The sequence below is a fragment of the Macadamia integrifolia genome, chromosome 4 (assembly GCF_013358625.1).
Source record: "Macadamia integrifolia cultivar HAES 741 chromosome 4, SCU_Mint_v3, whole genome shotgun sequence".
Classification (NCBI taxonomy): domain Eukaryota; kingdom Viridiplantae; phylum Streptophyta; class Magnoliopsida; order Proteales; family Proteaceae; genus Macadamia; species Macadamia integrifolia.
The window spans coordinates 2,837,902-2,856,220 of NC_056560.1; the positions used below are offsets into that span (position 1 = coordinate 2,837,902).

Consider the following 18,319-nt stretch of genomic DNA (forward strand, 5'->3'; position numbering starts at 1 on the left):
AGCTTCAATCATACAGATTGTTCTGAACAGTTGTATAACATCGAGTCATGAATACAATGAAACTAGAATCATCTTGATCCAAATATGAATAAGAAAGAAATGGTCAATTTTGTATAGTCACTCTAAAGTGGAGAATGTGTTTCGAGATCATGCGGGCCCACTTGGTTAGGTGGTCGTGGTGATATTTTGAGTTTAATTTTTTGAATTTTGACTTAGTGACACAAGGCATAATGGAGGTTTTGTGGCAACTACTTTAAATGCAGCCACGACATGCAGCATGCAACACAATGCCAGTAGGCCACACAGCCTGGCATTGAGTGCATGTAGCACCCAAGGGCAAAGCCCCCCGCACGCTGGTGGCATGTGGGCAGAGGCCCCTGCGTGCGGTAACCAAGCCCCTTATGGTTTGGTCTAGGGGTGTCAATGGATTCCCAACCCAACCCAACCCTATTGAACCCTGATTGGGCTAGGCTTAACCCAATCCAGTCCAACCCAATATTATCGGTTACTTGGTTACTTGATCTTGATGCACTGCAGAGGCCAAAGACCAAAGTTTTTGTATATGTGTAGATTGTGGAAAACGAAAGTCCTTTTTCTATAAATACCCATCAATAATTATTAGCATATTTCTATGATTATATATTTAATAAACATGGTTGGGTTGGATTGGATTGGGTTGGGTTGGGTTGGGTCGGGTTGGGTTAGATTGGGTTGGGTTGAGACCTCAACCTAGGCCCAACCCAACCCTTCCTCAGGCCTGAAAATCTCAACCCTAACCCACCCTATGGGCTAAAATCTCAACTCAAGCCCTGTTCGGAGGTAGGGCAAGCTAGGGCTGGTTTGGGTTGACCGAGCTTTTTTGACACCCCTAGTTTGGTTTGCTCAAATCAACTAAGGGGTTGAAAGACCATAAATGTCCTCTACAGGGAAGGCCATCTGCAGTAAGGTGTAGTGAAGCACCTACCACTAGCATGTGGCCAATTGTACATCTACAGCTGAGAAGCTCCTATCCAAACCATGCCTATAGAGACCCAAGCTGGATATATTGGAAAACCCAACCAATTTAAGGAGAAGATATATGAAAGAGCCCACAACTACCCCTCGTAGCTCTCGAACCCCTCGACTTTCGAAATGATCCTCCTACCAGTCCCAGTCCGAGGATTCTCGAACTCCTTCCATATCCTCTTCAACTTTAAGCACCGAGCACTACATCAGCATAAGCAGGAACAACAATTCAAGCGCTATTTACACCACTAGTTCCATCAATAGGGGCTCCTTCGGAGCTTCGATCTCCAACAAAACATCCCTTTCAAGCATCTCTGAATCCTTGCCTAATAACCCCAACATCTATTATTTCTTCGAAATCTGCGTCGCAACCAACAACCTTTGGCTAAATACTTCACCACTTCGTCGGCCACTTGGCATTGCTCCCTCCATGACAAGGATGCCATCGTCTTCCAACACAGGTTGCGATGCTCCATAAAAGCTTCCAGGCTCCATGAACGGCTATCATTGATCTATAGGATCCGCCACGCCAACTTGATCAAACTACTCGATGCGTCCATCTCCAGCAATCACGTCTACATCTCTTCTCCTTAAATTAGGTAGATTTTCCAATATATCTAGCTTACATGGGTCGTTGTAGGCATGGGTCGGGCATGAGCTTCTCAACCGTAGATGTACAATCTGCCATGTGTTGGCAGCAGGTGCTTCACTGCCTCGCACCGCACCGCATATGGGCTTCCCTATAGAGGATGTTTTTCGCACCTTTTCAGTCTTTCATCTCTCTGAGACTTGGCATATGTTTATCTTAAAGTGCTCTCATGAGCAATTCATCTGACAGAGGTTTGAGATTGAGATTATAAAAAAAAATCAGTTGAGCATGTTAATTAACTCCCAAGGGTGGAGGGGTTTTATGTTATTTTTGAAAATGTGCTCCCCTTGCATGATATTGCATCTTAAGCGGCTAGATTGGTTGAGTGGTTTAGATATCATGAACCGTGATGCACTGGATCATATTAAGCACCTATAATTAGCACATGCAAATTGAATCACTTGTATGATTCTTTAATAACAAATCCTAGCTGCCCATTTTAAACGTCGTCCCATTCTTTTGTCATTTAAAATGTGAATTGCTAAATTTGGTTCAAATGAACAACAAAAAAGGGTCCAGTTGAGTTTTGTTGTAACATCCTTGTAAATTTTGAGGACGAAATTTGTTGTTAGGAGGGGAGATTGTAATACCCTAAAATCTAACTAGGGGTATTTTTATCTTTTGACCATTGTAGGGTCAAGGTGACTTAAAGTGGGGATACCAGACCATTGTGGGTGCATCAGTCCATGGTAAGTGCTAAAACTCTTCCATTATATATGTTACACTCGCGCCCTAATCCGGTTTAATTTGAGTTGTTATAACAGGCCTCGGATCGAAGATCGAAAGTACAACTGGGTTTTGACTTGTGGCTGCACATTACCGAAGGGATGGAGATGACCCCACATGTTCGTGCATTGCATGCCTATCTAACTGGAGGGGATTCATACCTTCCGATCCTAGACGGTAAGTGATCCGACTCCCCACACTTGATTTCTGGCACATATCAAAATTGTTGAATGGCCTTGAGCATGTCCGAGGGCAACCACCCGTGCGAGACCAGCCATGGGACAACAAACTATCTTGACCATCGGAAACAAGCCATCGAAAGCAACCTAGGCCTAGATCCAGTGCCTATTTCTGGTGGGTTGACAGGTTGTTGTCGGGGTTCCGATGCTCATGGTTCCCGCCACTAGTAAACCATCCTCCACACATTTCTCGTGACATGAGCACTTTAAGGACCTAAATGGTCGGGTCCTTGTGCCCGAAATTCATTTTAACCCGATTGGTCCAAAAGGGGTCCAACCCAAACAGACCCTAAGGTCCACTTAAGTTATAAGTTGGAAAATGAGGATTCATTTCCTCATTCCCCTTGTGCCCAACGTAGGAAAGGAGAGAGAAAGGAGAGGAAGGAAGAAGGAGAGGAAGAAGGAGAAAGTTGGAGGCCTACCTTGGTGCCGGTTACCGCCTTGTTGCCGGAGGCAAGTACAACCTCCCATTACCACTCTCTCTCTCTCTTCATTTTGACCTAAACAAAGCTAGATATGGGTGGAATTTTAGTGTACAAACCATGTTAAGGTCATAGAATGCGTGTTTTACTCTCCCGTTGTTGCTGTCGAGCTCGAACCAAGCCCGGTGAGCTCCGGCGACATGTATTGCCAAATGACCAACCAGGATTTCAATCGTTTGATCAACATATCTCCCAAACGGATTAGTGGAATTGGGATTTTCTTAGCTTTGAATGACACTAGAAACATCCCCTACAAACTCCATGGAACAAATCCCGACGATCAGGCCCGAGTCGGAAAGCTCAAAAATGGGTGGACTATCCTGGATCACCATCGAAAATAGCCCACCAGATCCACTGGGTTTGTTTTCAGCAGCATATTTTTGATGGACATGTGAGCCTTATATGCTCTCTGACTTCTCCATTGGAAATAGGACTAACATTTTTGGTGGAAATGCCTTATTTCGATGGGTATTTCCAATGACAGTACTGTCACTTAGGAACAGTGTCTGTACCCTTTGGGGGTGACTTGTGTGGGTCCCTCTAGATATTTTTGATACGTACTGATGTACGATTGTCCTTGTGTCTAGGACAGTGATGCGCACGAGCCCCGAGATCAAAACTGAGTGGATTCATCGTTGGACTTATCTAAACCCTAACACAAGCAGAGATCAACAAGGTGAGAGATGGATTGCGTTTATTTCTTTTTGAATGTTTATTATTATTAATTACTTATATGTTTAGAATTATATATTTAATTGTAATTGCTCAAATATGATGATGATATGTTACATTTGTTATTTTACAATCATGATATGAACTGTATGGAGATGTATGATAGGATCTGGTGTGGCCCAGGTGGTACCTGTACCGTGATCTCCGTGTGTTTGGTTGTGTGTGTGAGACAGAATCCGACGTGACCAAGGTGGTACTGGTGCCATGATTGCCATATGTACGTTGCATTCATGCATTGATTATGTGCATTAGAGTTAATTGTAGCCAAGGTCTCGCTGGTATCATGTACCCTGAGACTTCATTTGAAAATGGATATGCTTTGTGGCCGATGATTGGTACCAGTGTCACGTAGTCCATACTCAACTATGATATATATACTAGATTAGGTAAACGGTCTCGGGTTTCACTTTGTGGCTGAGGTCTTGTCGGTATCGTGTAGTTCATACTAACTGTATCACTTTGAAGGTATATAGAATATATGTGGTTAGGTATCACTCCCTATACTACGAACGCCTGCCAACAGGGGTTGAGGTGTTGGATAACCCATTGTGTTATGTTCGATGTGCCGTTTCAGAATGCCACACCCGTGGTACGATGCGATTGTTGTCAAAGGTGGGAACCTGTTAGGCATGACCGATGATGTACCGGTGTTGTGACTTCCAGGAGGGGGTTATCAGGGGTTTGTTGGGTGACCCATGGATGCATACGGGGATCGGAAGGCTTCTAATCACGGCTAGGGTTTGTATCCTTGCGTAGTCGATGGCGGTTTCGAGATGAAAGATACAATCTAATGTGCCGTAGTAGCATTTACCAGACTTAGTTCGTATTGTTAGGTGGATAATAAATAAATGAACTGCATCACAAGCATCATGGACTATGTGTTTAATTTCAGCAATCATATATCATAAATTATTACTGCTATTGTCTTGCATAGATGTGCTTGACCCCACCCCTCACTAAGTGATTTGGAAGGCTCACCTCACGCATACACCATTTTTTTAGATGATGATGCAGGTATGTGGTGCCAATGGTGGGTAACCCAATATCTTCTGGGTCAGAGTATAGTGTGAGCGACTGGTGGATGCCAGAAGCAGAGAAGCATGATCAGGACTGTGCTTGCGACCACTGTGCTTACGCCGCACCGTGAGATTGTACATCATACTTTGATCCTTTTGGGTATAACTGTGGATTGTATATTTTTTTGAGATTACATTATATGTCATGGATGAATGTAACAGAATAACGCGATTATTGCTATCATATTATTATTAGACAATTCCCCATTTTATTTATAATTCCGCTACTATACTCTGATTCCGTTGCTTATGTTGATTTGTGTTGTGAGATTGTGAAAATGTTAAGGTACTGCTATCAGAGGTCCAGGTAGATTTGTAAGACAGGTGCGTGTCTTACTCACATCGCCGGTATTCCTAATGGTAAGTTGGGTCTACTGGAAATGGGGTGTGACAATCTATATACATATATATATTAACTTATTATCCACATGGATAATTAGATAACAAGTGGATAAGGCCTAATTAACTACTAACCCTAACTAACTAATTATTGCTAATTAATAATTAACAAATGAAGGCTTTCTTAATAAATTTAGGACTTTTCTTTTGAAATTTGGATAGCCTTGAACATAAAATAAGTAAAATAATGTAGGAAAAAGTGAGAGAAAGAGTTGGAAATCAACTGTGACTAGAAGAGAGAGAGTTAGAGATGAAATAGGAAAGGTAGAGATAGAGTTAGAGATGATTTAGGGAGGGAAAATAGAAGTAAAAAAACATGGCTCTATTGTCTCTCACCCTCTATTTAAGAAAAATCAAAAGGAAAAAAAAAGGGTTTTATGGAGAAGAAAGAAGAGAAGGAAAAAGAAGAAAAAGGAAAAAAGAAATCAAGATTTAGAATGATTTTCAAGGTAAGAGTTATTAGCATGATTTAATTACTTTATTATGTTCTACTTGGGGGATTAATCATGATTTAAAGGTTTGGGATTTTGGATTATGGTTTTGAGGAGAGGGAAAATAAGATTTTGATATGTTAACAATATTATTTGCGTCAGATAGAACAGTAGTCCAAGATTTTTCATATTATTAAATATAGTTAAGTATTGTTTTATGATTTAAAATAATTCCTAGGAGTATAATCATGTGCGTAAAGAATCTTCTAAAATTTTTATTAAATACAGAGTTTATTTGATACACCAAAAAATTCATATACTCAGATAGGTCGCTGTCAGGGGAGTTTTCTATACCAGAGAATGGGAGTAGTGATGGAGGAATATAGATTTAGAGTTTTAATCTGATTTTTGTACCATAGAAACTTTCATGAGCTTTGTAAATCTCTGAAAAATGTTGGAAGTGATTTGAGTTTAGGAAAGTGGGTTAATGAATTTTTCAAATTTATTAGCCAGAATCTGTTACAATTTGAAGATCGTTTTTTAGAAAGATTAATACCTAACATAAGAGGGTTTTTTTATGTGAATTTCGTATGAGACTTATATATATGAATTAGATTTCAATAGTATCTAATTTTAGCTTATTTGTAATTCTAAAGGTATTTATTTTATATTTTATATGGTAGTAGATATAATAGGTTAAGGCAGAATTTTGGGAACGACATCAAGGTGAGTGGAACCTCTACCCTAACTTGCTTATTTTTATAGTGTTATCCAAAATAGAATTTTATGAACACTAGATCTATTCTAAACTTTAGATTTCATGATTTTTTTCATTAAAAATATAATTTTTCAAACCTAATGTTATATACATGAGAGAATGAGAAAACAAATTGAATTTTGTTTCATGATTTGCATTATATGTACATAGAACAATTTTCTAAATTGAGCATTGATTACCTAATGTTAGTTTCTAATATTATGTGTTTAGTTGCGATTATAATTTCATGGAATAATGTACTATTTGCATTACATGATTCTTATACCACATGGGTTTTTGTATGTACATATGTTTTTAAAAGCACTACCTTACATAAATTTACTATTTGATATATGATATGCATTGTTTGTTGTGATAATGATGATTTATATTCTCAACCTTGATTGAGGAGGGATGTGAGACTTCCTTGATCAATGCTTTGTTATTTGTAGTTATTTTGATGAATTTTTTATAGAAATTGAAACTAAAATTGATTCCACGTTCACATAGAGACCGACTAAGGTGGAATGAGAGTATTGATCACACTTGAATTTCGAACTTGTTTGTATATATATATATTTCGTTCTTGGATGACTTTATTGTTATTTGTTTCGTCTTATCAATATCGGCGTTATAATGTTGAGGTGAGAATTGGTTCATTAGACTTTTTCTTAGTGGACTTGCGGACTGCTAGATGATGTAACCTACCCTCGACAGAATCTACCAATTGTATGTTGAGTGAAGGTGATGTGGTACTATGACACATTTGACATTCATAGATGATGTTGTGAATACGTTGTTTAGTTTCTTTTGAGTCATCATATGAACTTATATGACGACATAAATGTAGCAATGTAAGTATGTGTGGTATACTTGTTCTTTTGTTTTCTTGAAATTTTTTATATTATACTATATATGTCTTTCTTGATATTAGTTTTATGATCATGATTTCAAACATGTTTAGTATCGTGGTTCTACTCACTAAGTTTCTTCCTAGAGGTTTACCCTCCTAACTTCCAGATGACATTGATGAGGACTATTATGGAGAGGACATGAAAGTCGAATCTATTTATGATCAGCATAAGGACATTGCTTATGGATTTGAAGAAGACAATGATTTTTATTTTTAAATGACGTAATTTAATTCAACTTTACTTTAAGTTTGAAAGTTGAATTAGATAGTTAAACTTTGAATTTTAAGATTATATTAGTTTAGTTAACTCCTGCTTGCACTTACGTTTGTGTGGATGCTACTCTGGTTCATTATCGCTTAGAACTTACAGATCATGTGGACTGTTGATGTCCAAAAACCCTAGGTCAGGTTTCAGGGTGTCACATTTGTTATTTAAACATGTTTAACATTCTATTATGATAAAAAAAAAAGGTAGTTAATTTTCACATGCTTATCAACTGGATTGTGAAAAGTTGGAGCAGAATCTATATCTTTCCCTGCTTGCGATTAAACTGTGAAAGTGGAAACAAAAATTTGATCTCAAGTTAACATATGTCATGGCAAGACAATGTCAAGGTCTAGTAATGAAATTAACTTTCCCACAAGAAATCCTAGCCGACAATGCTTTTCCTCCATAGACCCACTCACTTGATCACTAGTTGTACCCAAATACACACGGTAGATGCTCCAAATCAATAGGTATCCTTATTCAATGCCAAGTGCTCACCTAGTCTGTCCATCTCTAAAAAACTAGAGTGGATTAAGAGAATACTTTAGTCTCTCGATTCAAGTGAATTAATTGCAAAGCAATGGGCAACCCTTTATCTCACAGTCTTTGATGCTAAATCATAGGCATACTTTGAAGTTCAAATAAAGGGTTTTCCCTCTTAATTTTTTTCCCTTGTCATTTAGATCATGTTAGGAGGGAAATTTATGAAAATAGCATATGAAAGAACCAAAGATTAAATAGTTGAAGCTTAACACACACTCCTCCTATGTCCTCACCCTTTGCCTCTAGCCACTACCCTCAAAGTTTCAAGTTTCTAATTATTTAATGCTCCCCCGCTAATGAGAAGAATAATAATAGTACACCACAAAGCACACCACATTGGATAGGGCTCCTTTACAGTGCGACAGAGAGGCAAATCCATAGGTTGGGGTCTGTGCCCAAGTGCTGTCAAATGTACGCTGTCACATTTGCTGTGGTGTAAAGGAGCCAAATCCCACCATATTATTCTTTTTAGCTTAAGTGGAATGTACAAATATGACATAATAAAAGTACTATCATTTGACGATTCCTTGCCTCCTTATAAATATAGATAAAAACATTTTATCTGGTTTAACTTAATAATAGCTACATGAGGATGATTCTAAGCATCCAACAAATGTTTAAATGTTCACCATATTTTGTTGACCATCTAAAAGTGACATTAGATTGTGAAAATCACAAGATAAGATGGGCTTAAATTTAAACCAAACAATTTTTTAGGTAGGACTGTAGGCCTACTTATAGGACTCCATATAAATAGCACTCTAGCTCAGCTTGGGGTCATAGGCACCATCTATAGACAGTTCTAAGTAATGATGTTGTATTTACAAATCTATTCAATTTATATAAATCAAAAGGTGGTGTAGACTTTGGAAAGTGGAAACAGAAGCCAATATGAATCAGCTATGATTATTATATGAAGTCTTTTACTCTATTCCCCTGTTTATTGTTTGAAATCCATATTACATACTCATTTTTTTTTTTATTATATGAAATCCATCGTTTCATAACCTATTCCCCTGATTATCATATGAAATCCATACCCATTCCCGTCATTATTATATAAATGTCTCACCCTGCTCCTACTAGGATACCAGTGGTGGTAGGGGTGTCAATCCTGAGCCCACACCAGTAGGCTCGAACGAGCTTGACTAGCTTAAGGCCCGACCTGAACTGGCCTGTTTAATAAACGTGTCGGGCTTAAATGGGTGTTTACGATGTAGGCTACTAGCCCATCGGGCACCCGATCGGCCCAACTTGCTTAAGAAGCCTGCTTGAATCGAGCCATTTAGCCTGACTGGCCCGATCCCTTTAAAACTGCCTAAATACCTATTTTACCACTACTAATACAAAATAATAGTAAAGACTTTGTAATGAAAAATCTATGATAGATGATGTTGAACACGGTATTACATCCAACTTTGTAATAAAATAAAATAGGGTCTTTTGAGATGTTTTATAAGGAGTGAATGAATGGCAGACAATTCTTGTGGAGAACAATCACTTTGGTACTTGTCATAATCTCTCTCTCTCTCTCTCTCTCTCTCTCTCTCTCTCTCTCTTTCTTTTTTTTGGTCAGAAACAACCATAATCTCATATATGATTAAATGTGGAGAGTTTTTGGGTGACCTTTACTATGTTCAAATGGAAGATTTTTGGACATTTAATCCACTTCAAAAAAGATTTTAGGGGGAGCCCATTTAGAGCCCGTTTATACTTTAGTAGGTCCGTAACCCATTTAAGGCACGTTTAAGGTGGCCCAATTACAAACCGTACCATGCCCCCCACACCTAGGCCAGTTTAAGTAAATTGGCGTTCATGGTGTAAGGGTTTCACATCGCTGGGCCGGTCTCTAGGCCAGATCGAAACCGGCCCAGCCCGACCGATTGACACCCCTAAGCGGTGGGACGCTTACCCGTTATATATCTATATAAGAATCTCTGATAGCAGCACCTTAACCATCACAATCACAACATAACTGAACCGTGTAAAATCATAGTAGTGGAATCAGAGTACAAATATAAGCGAAATCATGTAAATCAATTTAGTGAAGAGCTAATGTTAAGTATACATTATATAATCAGGTTATTCTTCACCCCATTTACCAAAACATAAGTATAGTAATCCACAAAATAACATCCAAAAACACGACACCAAGAAGACGGCAGCTCTGCCCTCGGCTCAGGGTGCGGCATATGCATAAGTATCGTAAGGACAATCGGGATCGTACTCCTTAGGCTATGGTGTCCACCAGTCACTGCCATACTCAACCATAGAAGAGGATGTGTCATTGCCCAATGGCACAACATCACCTTCATCGTCATCTAAAAAGCAACACACATGTGGTGTGAGCTTCAACTAGCATAATGAGGGATGGGGTTCATGCAAACACACATATATAGGCATGATGTGAGAATGATGCAATTCATATTACTTTAACCACCTAACATACAATTAAGTTAGGTTCATGCTACTACGATGCATTGGTTTGCATCCCTGGTCCCGAAAATCACACATCAATCAACTAGTGATACAAACCTTAGTCGTGATTAGGAACCTGTCGGTCCCGAAATGCGACTATTGGTCACCCAAAAAATCCCTGATAACACCCTCTTGGCAATCATGGCACCAGAATTACCATCAGCCACATCGAACTAGATTCCACATCCGACAACAATCACTTCATATCACGAAAGTGACATTCTAGAACATACCACAATTGGGTTATCCAACATCTTACCCCTGTCAGCAAAGGGTCATAGCATAGGGAATGAAAACTAACCACAATATGCTATATGCCTTCCATAAAGATATAGGTAATATGGAATATTATATCAGAATCATCATCGACCACAACGCATCTGCCCAAATTTATCTAGCATATATATAGTTAGTATGAGATATGCAGTACTAGAATTACTAGCAGTCACATCGTGCACCCATTTCCAAGTATGACCATGGTGTACACAATACCGAAATTACCATAGCCACATCATGCATCTATAGCCATAGCTAGCTCTAATGTACACCTGATTCATGATGCAATCATCCATATGACGATCATAGTACTTGAATCCACCTCGGCCACATTGGATCCTGTCACATAATCAAAATCATATATACAATTCATAAATGATAAAAACACATTATACAATTCAAAAATATCATACATATATTTGAATTTCTATGACATGTTAATAAAGTTAAGACATTCCAAAAGAAAGTCAGACCACCACTCACCTTGTCTGTCAACTGGATGAATGAAATTTCCCAAGTGGGATACCCGATTCAAATCCCGCTGGGTCTCACCAAATTGTGATTGTCTCTGTCCTAGTTACAAGGGTAAATGGGCGTTAACACGTGCCAAAAGTATCTATGGGGGTCCCACAATGTTTCCCTAAAAAAGTTTCAGAACTGTCAAATTTGATAATTCAGTAACTTCAGCGGCAGCAAGTCACTGGCTACACACTATGTCCAACTGGTGGCCTGAACAGATGCCAATTTGGACCTCGAAAGTTTACTGGCTACAAACTGTCAATCCAATGGGCTCCTGCCGATGACCTACCCAGCAGTTTAGCAACTTCAAGGGGTTTTACTAGCCTGAGCCCATTCATCGGGGATTATTTTGTGGGGATTGTGGGTGGTCTTCCCACCTTTCATTTAATCTTAATTAATCGTATTTCCACCAAGCCGGTTGGGAGATACAATGAATAAACGGTTGAAACCCTAACTTCCTTATTTGATTAAAATGGCTCGGGAGCTTGGGTAGCTCACTTTGAGCTTGGGAAACCTATGGGGAGTGAAATGCGCACAACTCTAACTAACAGAAGTCATTGGGGTCATGGCGTACCCCTCCAACCCAGAAAATCCATATTTTACCAACCCAAAACCGAAAATTGGAAGGAAATGGGGTTCGAGAAGGTATGCACTTACCTTTAATGGCAACTGGCAACACTTGAAGTAGTCGGGAGCTCCTCCCCTTCCTTACTTCTTCTCTTTGTCTTTTTCCTCTTTTCTCTCCCTCTCCCACCTTTTTTCTGGGTGAGAAATGATCTACCCTTATATAGTGAGTGGCCATAGGGCTTGTTTTCCTACGCACTAGTTCGGTACCAAACTGGCTTAAGCTGATGGTGGGTCACACGGACCCATCACTTAAGACTCACAAGGTGTTCAAGTCATGGGTTAAAAGTTTCGTGTAGTGTGGGAGGTTGGTTGGAGTTGGCCACGATTCACATGACAGGTTCCATGGGCATTTGAGCCATTTCAACACAATAAGGGCCACCGTAAGGAGGACACCAACTGGAGGTGGTCTTGTCGGTGGGGTGCTACCAATAGCATTCCCAGTTGCTGTATTTTTTATCCTCAAACGTCTTTTGCCAATCATTAGGGGGTTCCTTAAGGATGTGTGCAAGGTCTTCCTGACCCATTTACTATGTAAGAAGGTTCAAGCGGGGAGGTGTTAGGTCACTTACTGCTTGGGCTTGGAAGGTTTAAATCCTTCCTAGTGGTTCAAGTAAGAACTGCATTTGCAGGTAGGGTCATCCCTTCCTTCACGATGGTAGACTGTCATAATCCAGAAGTACGAGTGTAACAATAAATCTCTAATTTTTATATGAAAGAATGTTGTGTATTTTTCTAATCCCCATTCCCATGTTATTATTATTATTATTATTATTATTATTATACGACATTCAAACCTGATTATCATACTTGAAGTTGATTATTATATGAATGTGGTTATTATTATATAAAGGAATTTTATTTGGGTGTTCAAACTCTAATGAATGACGGTGTATGTAATTTTTTCATGTAGATAATTGATAGCATTAGACAAAATGATGAGGTAGAAGGATAAATTTAAACACATCCAAATCGAAGCTCTAATAGAAATAAATTTAAGTACATCTAAGAAAATAAAGTGTGATACTATGGAAAGTGGAATTGGTTCTTGATGCGGAAAAATTTGACCGAACTATCTCTCCTGCAGTTCCTGGTGCTATGGCCGACCTGCACAGAAGAGATGACAAGGAGAGCCGGGCTGACCCGACGGGGGACTCTCTGATGCCTAAGTTAGACCTTTCCACAACAGATGCTCAAGAGAGCTTTACAGTATGAGAAGTGAGTAATCGATCCCCCTGTGATGGAGGCTTACCTAGGTATTTATAGACTGCTCATGGAGGGCAAGTGGGAGACGATTGTCAAGAGTCCTGCTTAGGCGTGGAGTCCTCAAGGAGAGTGGCTCTGTGATTCTAGGAATATTCCTGGAACATTCCCCTCTTAACCAGGAGAGATCAACCGTGTGACGTCATGATGACGTGTAGTGGATAGAGTCCTGACCTCCAGAATAGGCTACGTTCCTTGAATGTAGGGGTGGACGAAAACACGTTTCTGGAATCCTTGTTGTTGACGTCGGGCCGAGGTGGGAGCTCGGCCTTATGGAGGCCGAGGTGAAGCGCGGCCTGATGGAGGCCGAGGTGCAGCGCGGCCTGATGGAGGCCGAGGTGGAGCGCGGCCTGATGGAGTCGAGGTGGAGCACGGCCTGATTGAGGCCGAGGTGGAGCGCGGCCTGATGGAGGCCGAGGTGCAGCGCAGCCTGATGGAGGCCGAGGTGGTAGCACTGCCTGATTAAGGCCGAGGCAGTAGCACGGCCTGATGGAGGCCGAGGTGGAGCGTGGCCTGATGGAGGCCGAGGTGGAGCGCGGGCTGATGGAGGCCGAGGTGGAGCACGACCTGATTGAGGTCGAGGTGCAGCGCGACCTGATGGAGGCCGAGGTGGTAGCACTGCTTGATTGATGCAGAGGCAGTAGCACGGCCTGATGGAGGCCGAGGTAGGGTACATGCTTTAGCCGTGCTGAGGGAAGTGACATATTTTGCCTCATCACCACCCCCCGCTCTAGCAGTTCGAATCGACCTGCTAGAGCGTTTAACCCGATTCAAGATGCATTGCTCCACTTTTTCAGCCGAGGCTGATCAACAGTTCGATACATGGCTATTGCTTGTTCGAGGGCAAAGGTAGCAAAGCGCTTTTATGGGGGTAGAGAAGATATGGCCCGACGCGGCTGATCCCTTAGCCCAACCAGGAGTTGTTGGATGACGTTAACATTTCTTCATTTAAGGGCGGCTCAGACGATGTCATCTTGTTCCTTCAGGATGTGATGCCCGACTACAATCCGACGGACTATGAGCGGTGCGTTCCAGTCCATGCTATTCTGGTACAGCCCTGTGGCACGATTGATGTTAGTGAAGAAGTGATCCAACTCGGAGGATTTTCTTGTGCTGAGTTAGGCTCGTGGATCAGCCCCCCGAGATTAGCCTCATATATATAGATCCATATTTATGTAGATATCTCCCTCGGTAGTGATGTATTTTGAGGGCTCATGGATTAGCCCCCCAAGCTCGGTCTGGTTGCTGCCGAGCTAGGGCTAGGTCTTTGTGCCTCATTGGTTAAGGTCTTTGAGTCGCCAGACTAGGGTCTGGTCTTGGGGTGCCGAGCTGGAGCTCGTTCTTAGATGCTGCCGAGCTAGGGCTAGGTCTTTGTGCCTCATTGGTTAAGGTCTTCGAGTCGCCAGACTAGGGTCTGGTCTTGGGGTGCCTCATTGGTTAAGGTCTTTGAGTCGCCAGACTAGGGTCTGGTCTTGGGGTGCCGAGCTGGAGCTCGTTCTTAGATGCTGCCGAGTTAGGGCTAGGTCTTTGTGCCTCATTGGTTAAGGTCTTCGAGTCGCCAGACTAGGGTCTGGTCTTGGGGTGCCTCATTGGTTAAGGTCTTTGAGTCGCCAGACTAGGGTCTGGTCTTGGGGTGCCGAGCTAGAGCCCGGTCTTTGTGCCTCACTGGTTAAGGTCTTTGAGTCGCCAGACTAGGGTCTGGTCTTGGGGTGCCGAGCTAGAGCCCGGTCTTTGTGCCTCATTGGTTAAGGTCTTTGAGTCGCCAGACTAGGGTCTGGTCTTGGGGTGCCGAGCTAGAGCCCGGTCTTAGATGTTGCCAAGCTAGGGCCCGGTTTTAGAAGAATCAAATATTTGCGAGAAGCTTCGTAGTATATTGATGTGTGGCATGTACTTGGGACAAACACATTGCTTCAAAATAGAAACTATTTTGCTAATCTATTCTGCTCCATGATAAAAATTGAATAACTGCTAAGTAAAATCCCTAAAGGTGATTTCATTGCCCTCTACTGAAGAAAACTATCTACTGGAAAAATTTTCTGAGATTTTGAACGTTCCATGCCCTTGGTATAGCTGTGCCCCCCTGAGTCTGCAAATGGTATGTGCGAGGGTGTACCACTTTGGAGACTATGTAAGGGCCTTCCCAGTTCGCGCTGAGCTTGCCTTCACTTCTTGGGTCCGCCGCTGCTGCTTTCCTCAGCACCAAGTCCCCAACTACGAATCCCCGTGGCTTGACCCTCCTGTTGTGGTATTGCCGGACTTTCTGCTTGTAGGTTTCATTTCGAATAAGTGCTTCTTCCCGAACTTCGTCTATGAAGTCAGCGTTTGCTTGGAGCCCAGCTTCGTTCTGTGAGGCTTCAAACACTGCTGATCGGAACGAGGCTTGGGTTACCTCCACAGGGGTTAACACTTCAGTTCCGTATGTTAGTCGGAATGGTGTCTCTCCTGTGGGTGTCCGAGCTGAAGTGCGATAAGCCCAGAGTACACTGAGTAGCTGATCTGCCCAGTTCTTCTTCTCCCAGTCCAGCCTCTTCTTTATTCCATCTAGAAGTGTGTGGTTGGCCTTTTCTACCTGACCATTCGACTGCGGGTGTGCTACAGCGGTGTTTCGAAAATCAATATTGAAGTTGCTGCAGAAGTGCATGAATTTTCGATTGTCGAATTGTCGACCATTATCCGTGACCAGCACCTTTGGAACACCATAGCGGAATATAATGTCGTCCCTAACGAACTTCTCTACTGCCTGCTCTGTGATTCTGGCCAGGGGACGTGCTTCCACCCATTTAGTGAAGTAGTCAATAGCAACAATCAAGAATTGAACACCCCCTTTTCCCTTCTTGAACTGTCCTAGAATATCCACTCCCCACATTGCAAACGGGATCGGGCAGATCACTGAACTGAGTTCTGTAGCCGGGACGTGAGGTATTGGGCGTGCACCTGACACTTGAAGCACCGCTGTACGAACTTCATTGCGTCTCTTTGCATGTTTGGCTAGTAGAATCCTTGGCGTAGTACCTTGTAGGCCAGTGCTCTACCCCCGATGTGTCCCCCACAAATCCCCTCGTGGACTTCACGAAGTGTCTCCTCAGCTCGGTTCGGGGGCAGGCACTTCAGCAGGGGCCAGGATATCACCCTTTTGTAAAGTACTCCACCCTGAAGGGTGTATTTGGCTGCTCTCCTTTTGATTGCCCTTGCTTCTGCTTGATCTCCTGGGAGATGCCAGTCACGTAAATAGACCACGATGGGATCCATCCAACTCGGCTCGGCCCTTTGAGTAATGCTGCACATCAATTCTTGTTCATAGCTTGGTTGGTCTAGCACTTCAAAATATACAGAGCTTGCGCAGTCAGCGAAGTCTGCTGTAGCTAGTTTGGAGAGGGCATCTGCCAAAGCATTTTCTTGCCGCGGGATCTGTACCATCGCGAACGTGCCAAAGCTGCTCACCAGACGACGTACTTCCTTCAAATACATGGCCATTCTTTCTTCTTTGGCCTCGTATTGGCCATTGACTTGGTTCACGATTAATTGGGAGTCACTATGAGCGACCAGGTCGTCTGTCATCACCGCCTTTGCCAGTTTGATTCCTGCAATCAGTGCTTCATACTCTGCTTCATTGTTTGTTGCGGGAAATGCAAACCTAAGGGCATAATGTATCGTGAACTCTTCAGGGCTTTTCAGCACGAGCCCAGCGCCGCTCCGTGCTGTGGTGCTGGATCCATCAACAAAGAGCGCCCATTTTCTGTTCGGCTCGGCCTCAGGATCTCCCGGTTCTTCGGCTTGGGTACATTCTACCAAAAAGTCAGCCAGCGCCTGGCCCTTGATCGCGCTTCTTGGTTGGAATTCAATATTGTGCTCACTCAACTCGACAGCCCAACTTACCATACATCCCGCTACGCTGGGGCTGTGAAGTGACTTTCTCAGGGGTTGATCAGTTAGTACAGTAATGGCGTGTGCTTGGAAGTAAGGCCTCAGCTTTCTGGCTGTCACGACCAGTGCCAGTGCAAGCTTCTCAATCTTCCGGTACCTTGTCTCTGCTTCCAGGAGCACATGACTCACATAGTAGATGGGCCTTTGGGTCTTTGCCTCTTCTCTGACAACGACTGCACTGACGGCCACGGCTGAGGTAGCGAGATAAAGCTGTAGTTCTTCCCCAGTCTTAGGTCAGCTCAGCAGAGGGGGCCGGGCTAGGCAGGCCTTGATCTCCTCGAAAGCTGCTTCGCATTCTTCTGTCCAGCGAAATTGCTGTTGGCCTTTTCCTCCTTTTAGCAGCTTGAAAAATGGAAGGCACCTATCGCCAGCTCGGGACAAGAACCTGCTAAGAGCAGCCAGGCAGCCGGTCAGTTTCTGCACTTCGCGAATGTTTCTTGGTGCACGCATCTCGTGAATGGCCTCAATTTTTGAGGGGTTTGCTTCTATCCCCCTTTGCGACACTAGAAAGCCCAAGAATTTCCCAGAGGTTACTCCAAATGCACACTTGGTGGGATTTAGTCTCATTTGGTTCTTTCGCAGGACACCAAAAGCCTCCTTCAGGTCTAGCACATGATCAGTGCCTTTGTTGCTCTTGACCAGCATATCATCAACGTAAACTTCCATATTTCTACCGATCTAGTTTCGGAACATCGTATTCACCATCCTCTGGTAAGTGGCTCCGGCATTCTTTAGGCCAAAAGGCATTGCAGTGTAGCAATAGTTGCCTTGAGTGATGAGGAAAGCGGTTTTCTCCTCATCTTCCAGCTTCATCTTTATCTGGTTGTAGCCGGAATATGCATCCATGAAGGTCAGCATCTCATGGACAGCAGTTGAGTCTATGAGGGAGTCAATCCGGGGCAAAGGGTAGCAGTCTTTAGGGCAAGCCTTGTTCAGGTCGGTGTAGTCAACGCATATCCTCCACTTCCCGTTGGACTTCGGAACCATGACCACATTGGCTAACCAGGTCGGGTAC

General features: G+C 42.6%; 1 protein-coding gene across 1 annotated transcript; it reads right to left on the reverse strand.

Moving 5' to 3' along the window:
* Window positions 1–15,400: 15,400 nt before the first annotated feature.
* On the reverse strand, window positions 15,401–17,970 carry LOC122077455. Its single transcript, XM_042643405.1, has 3 exons — window positions 17,572–17,970; window positions 16,413–17,514; window positions 15,401–16,149 (listed from the first exon to the last, which is right to left on the reverse strand). The coding sequence occupies exons 1-3, from the start codon at window positions 17,968–17,970 to the stop codon at window positions 15,401–15,403; spliced, it is 2,250 nt and encodes a 749-aa protein (XP_042499339.1).
* Between the last annotated feature and the right edge of the window lie 349 nt (window positions 17,971–18,319).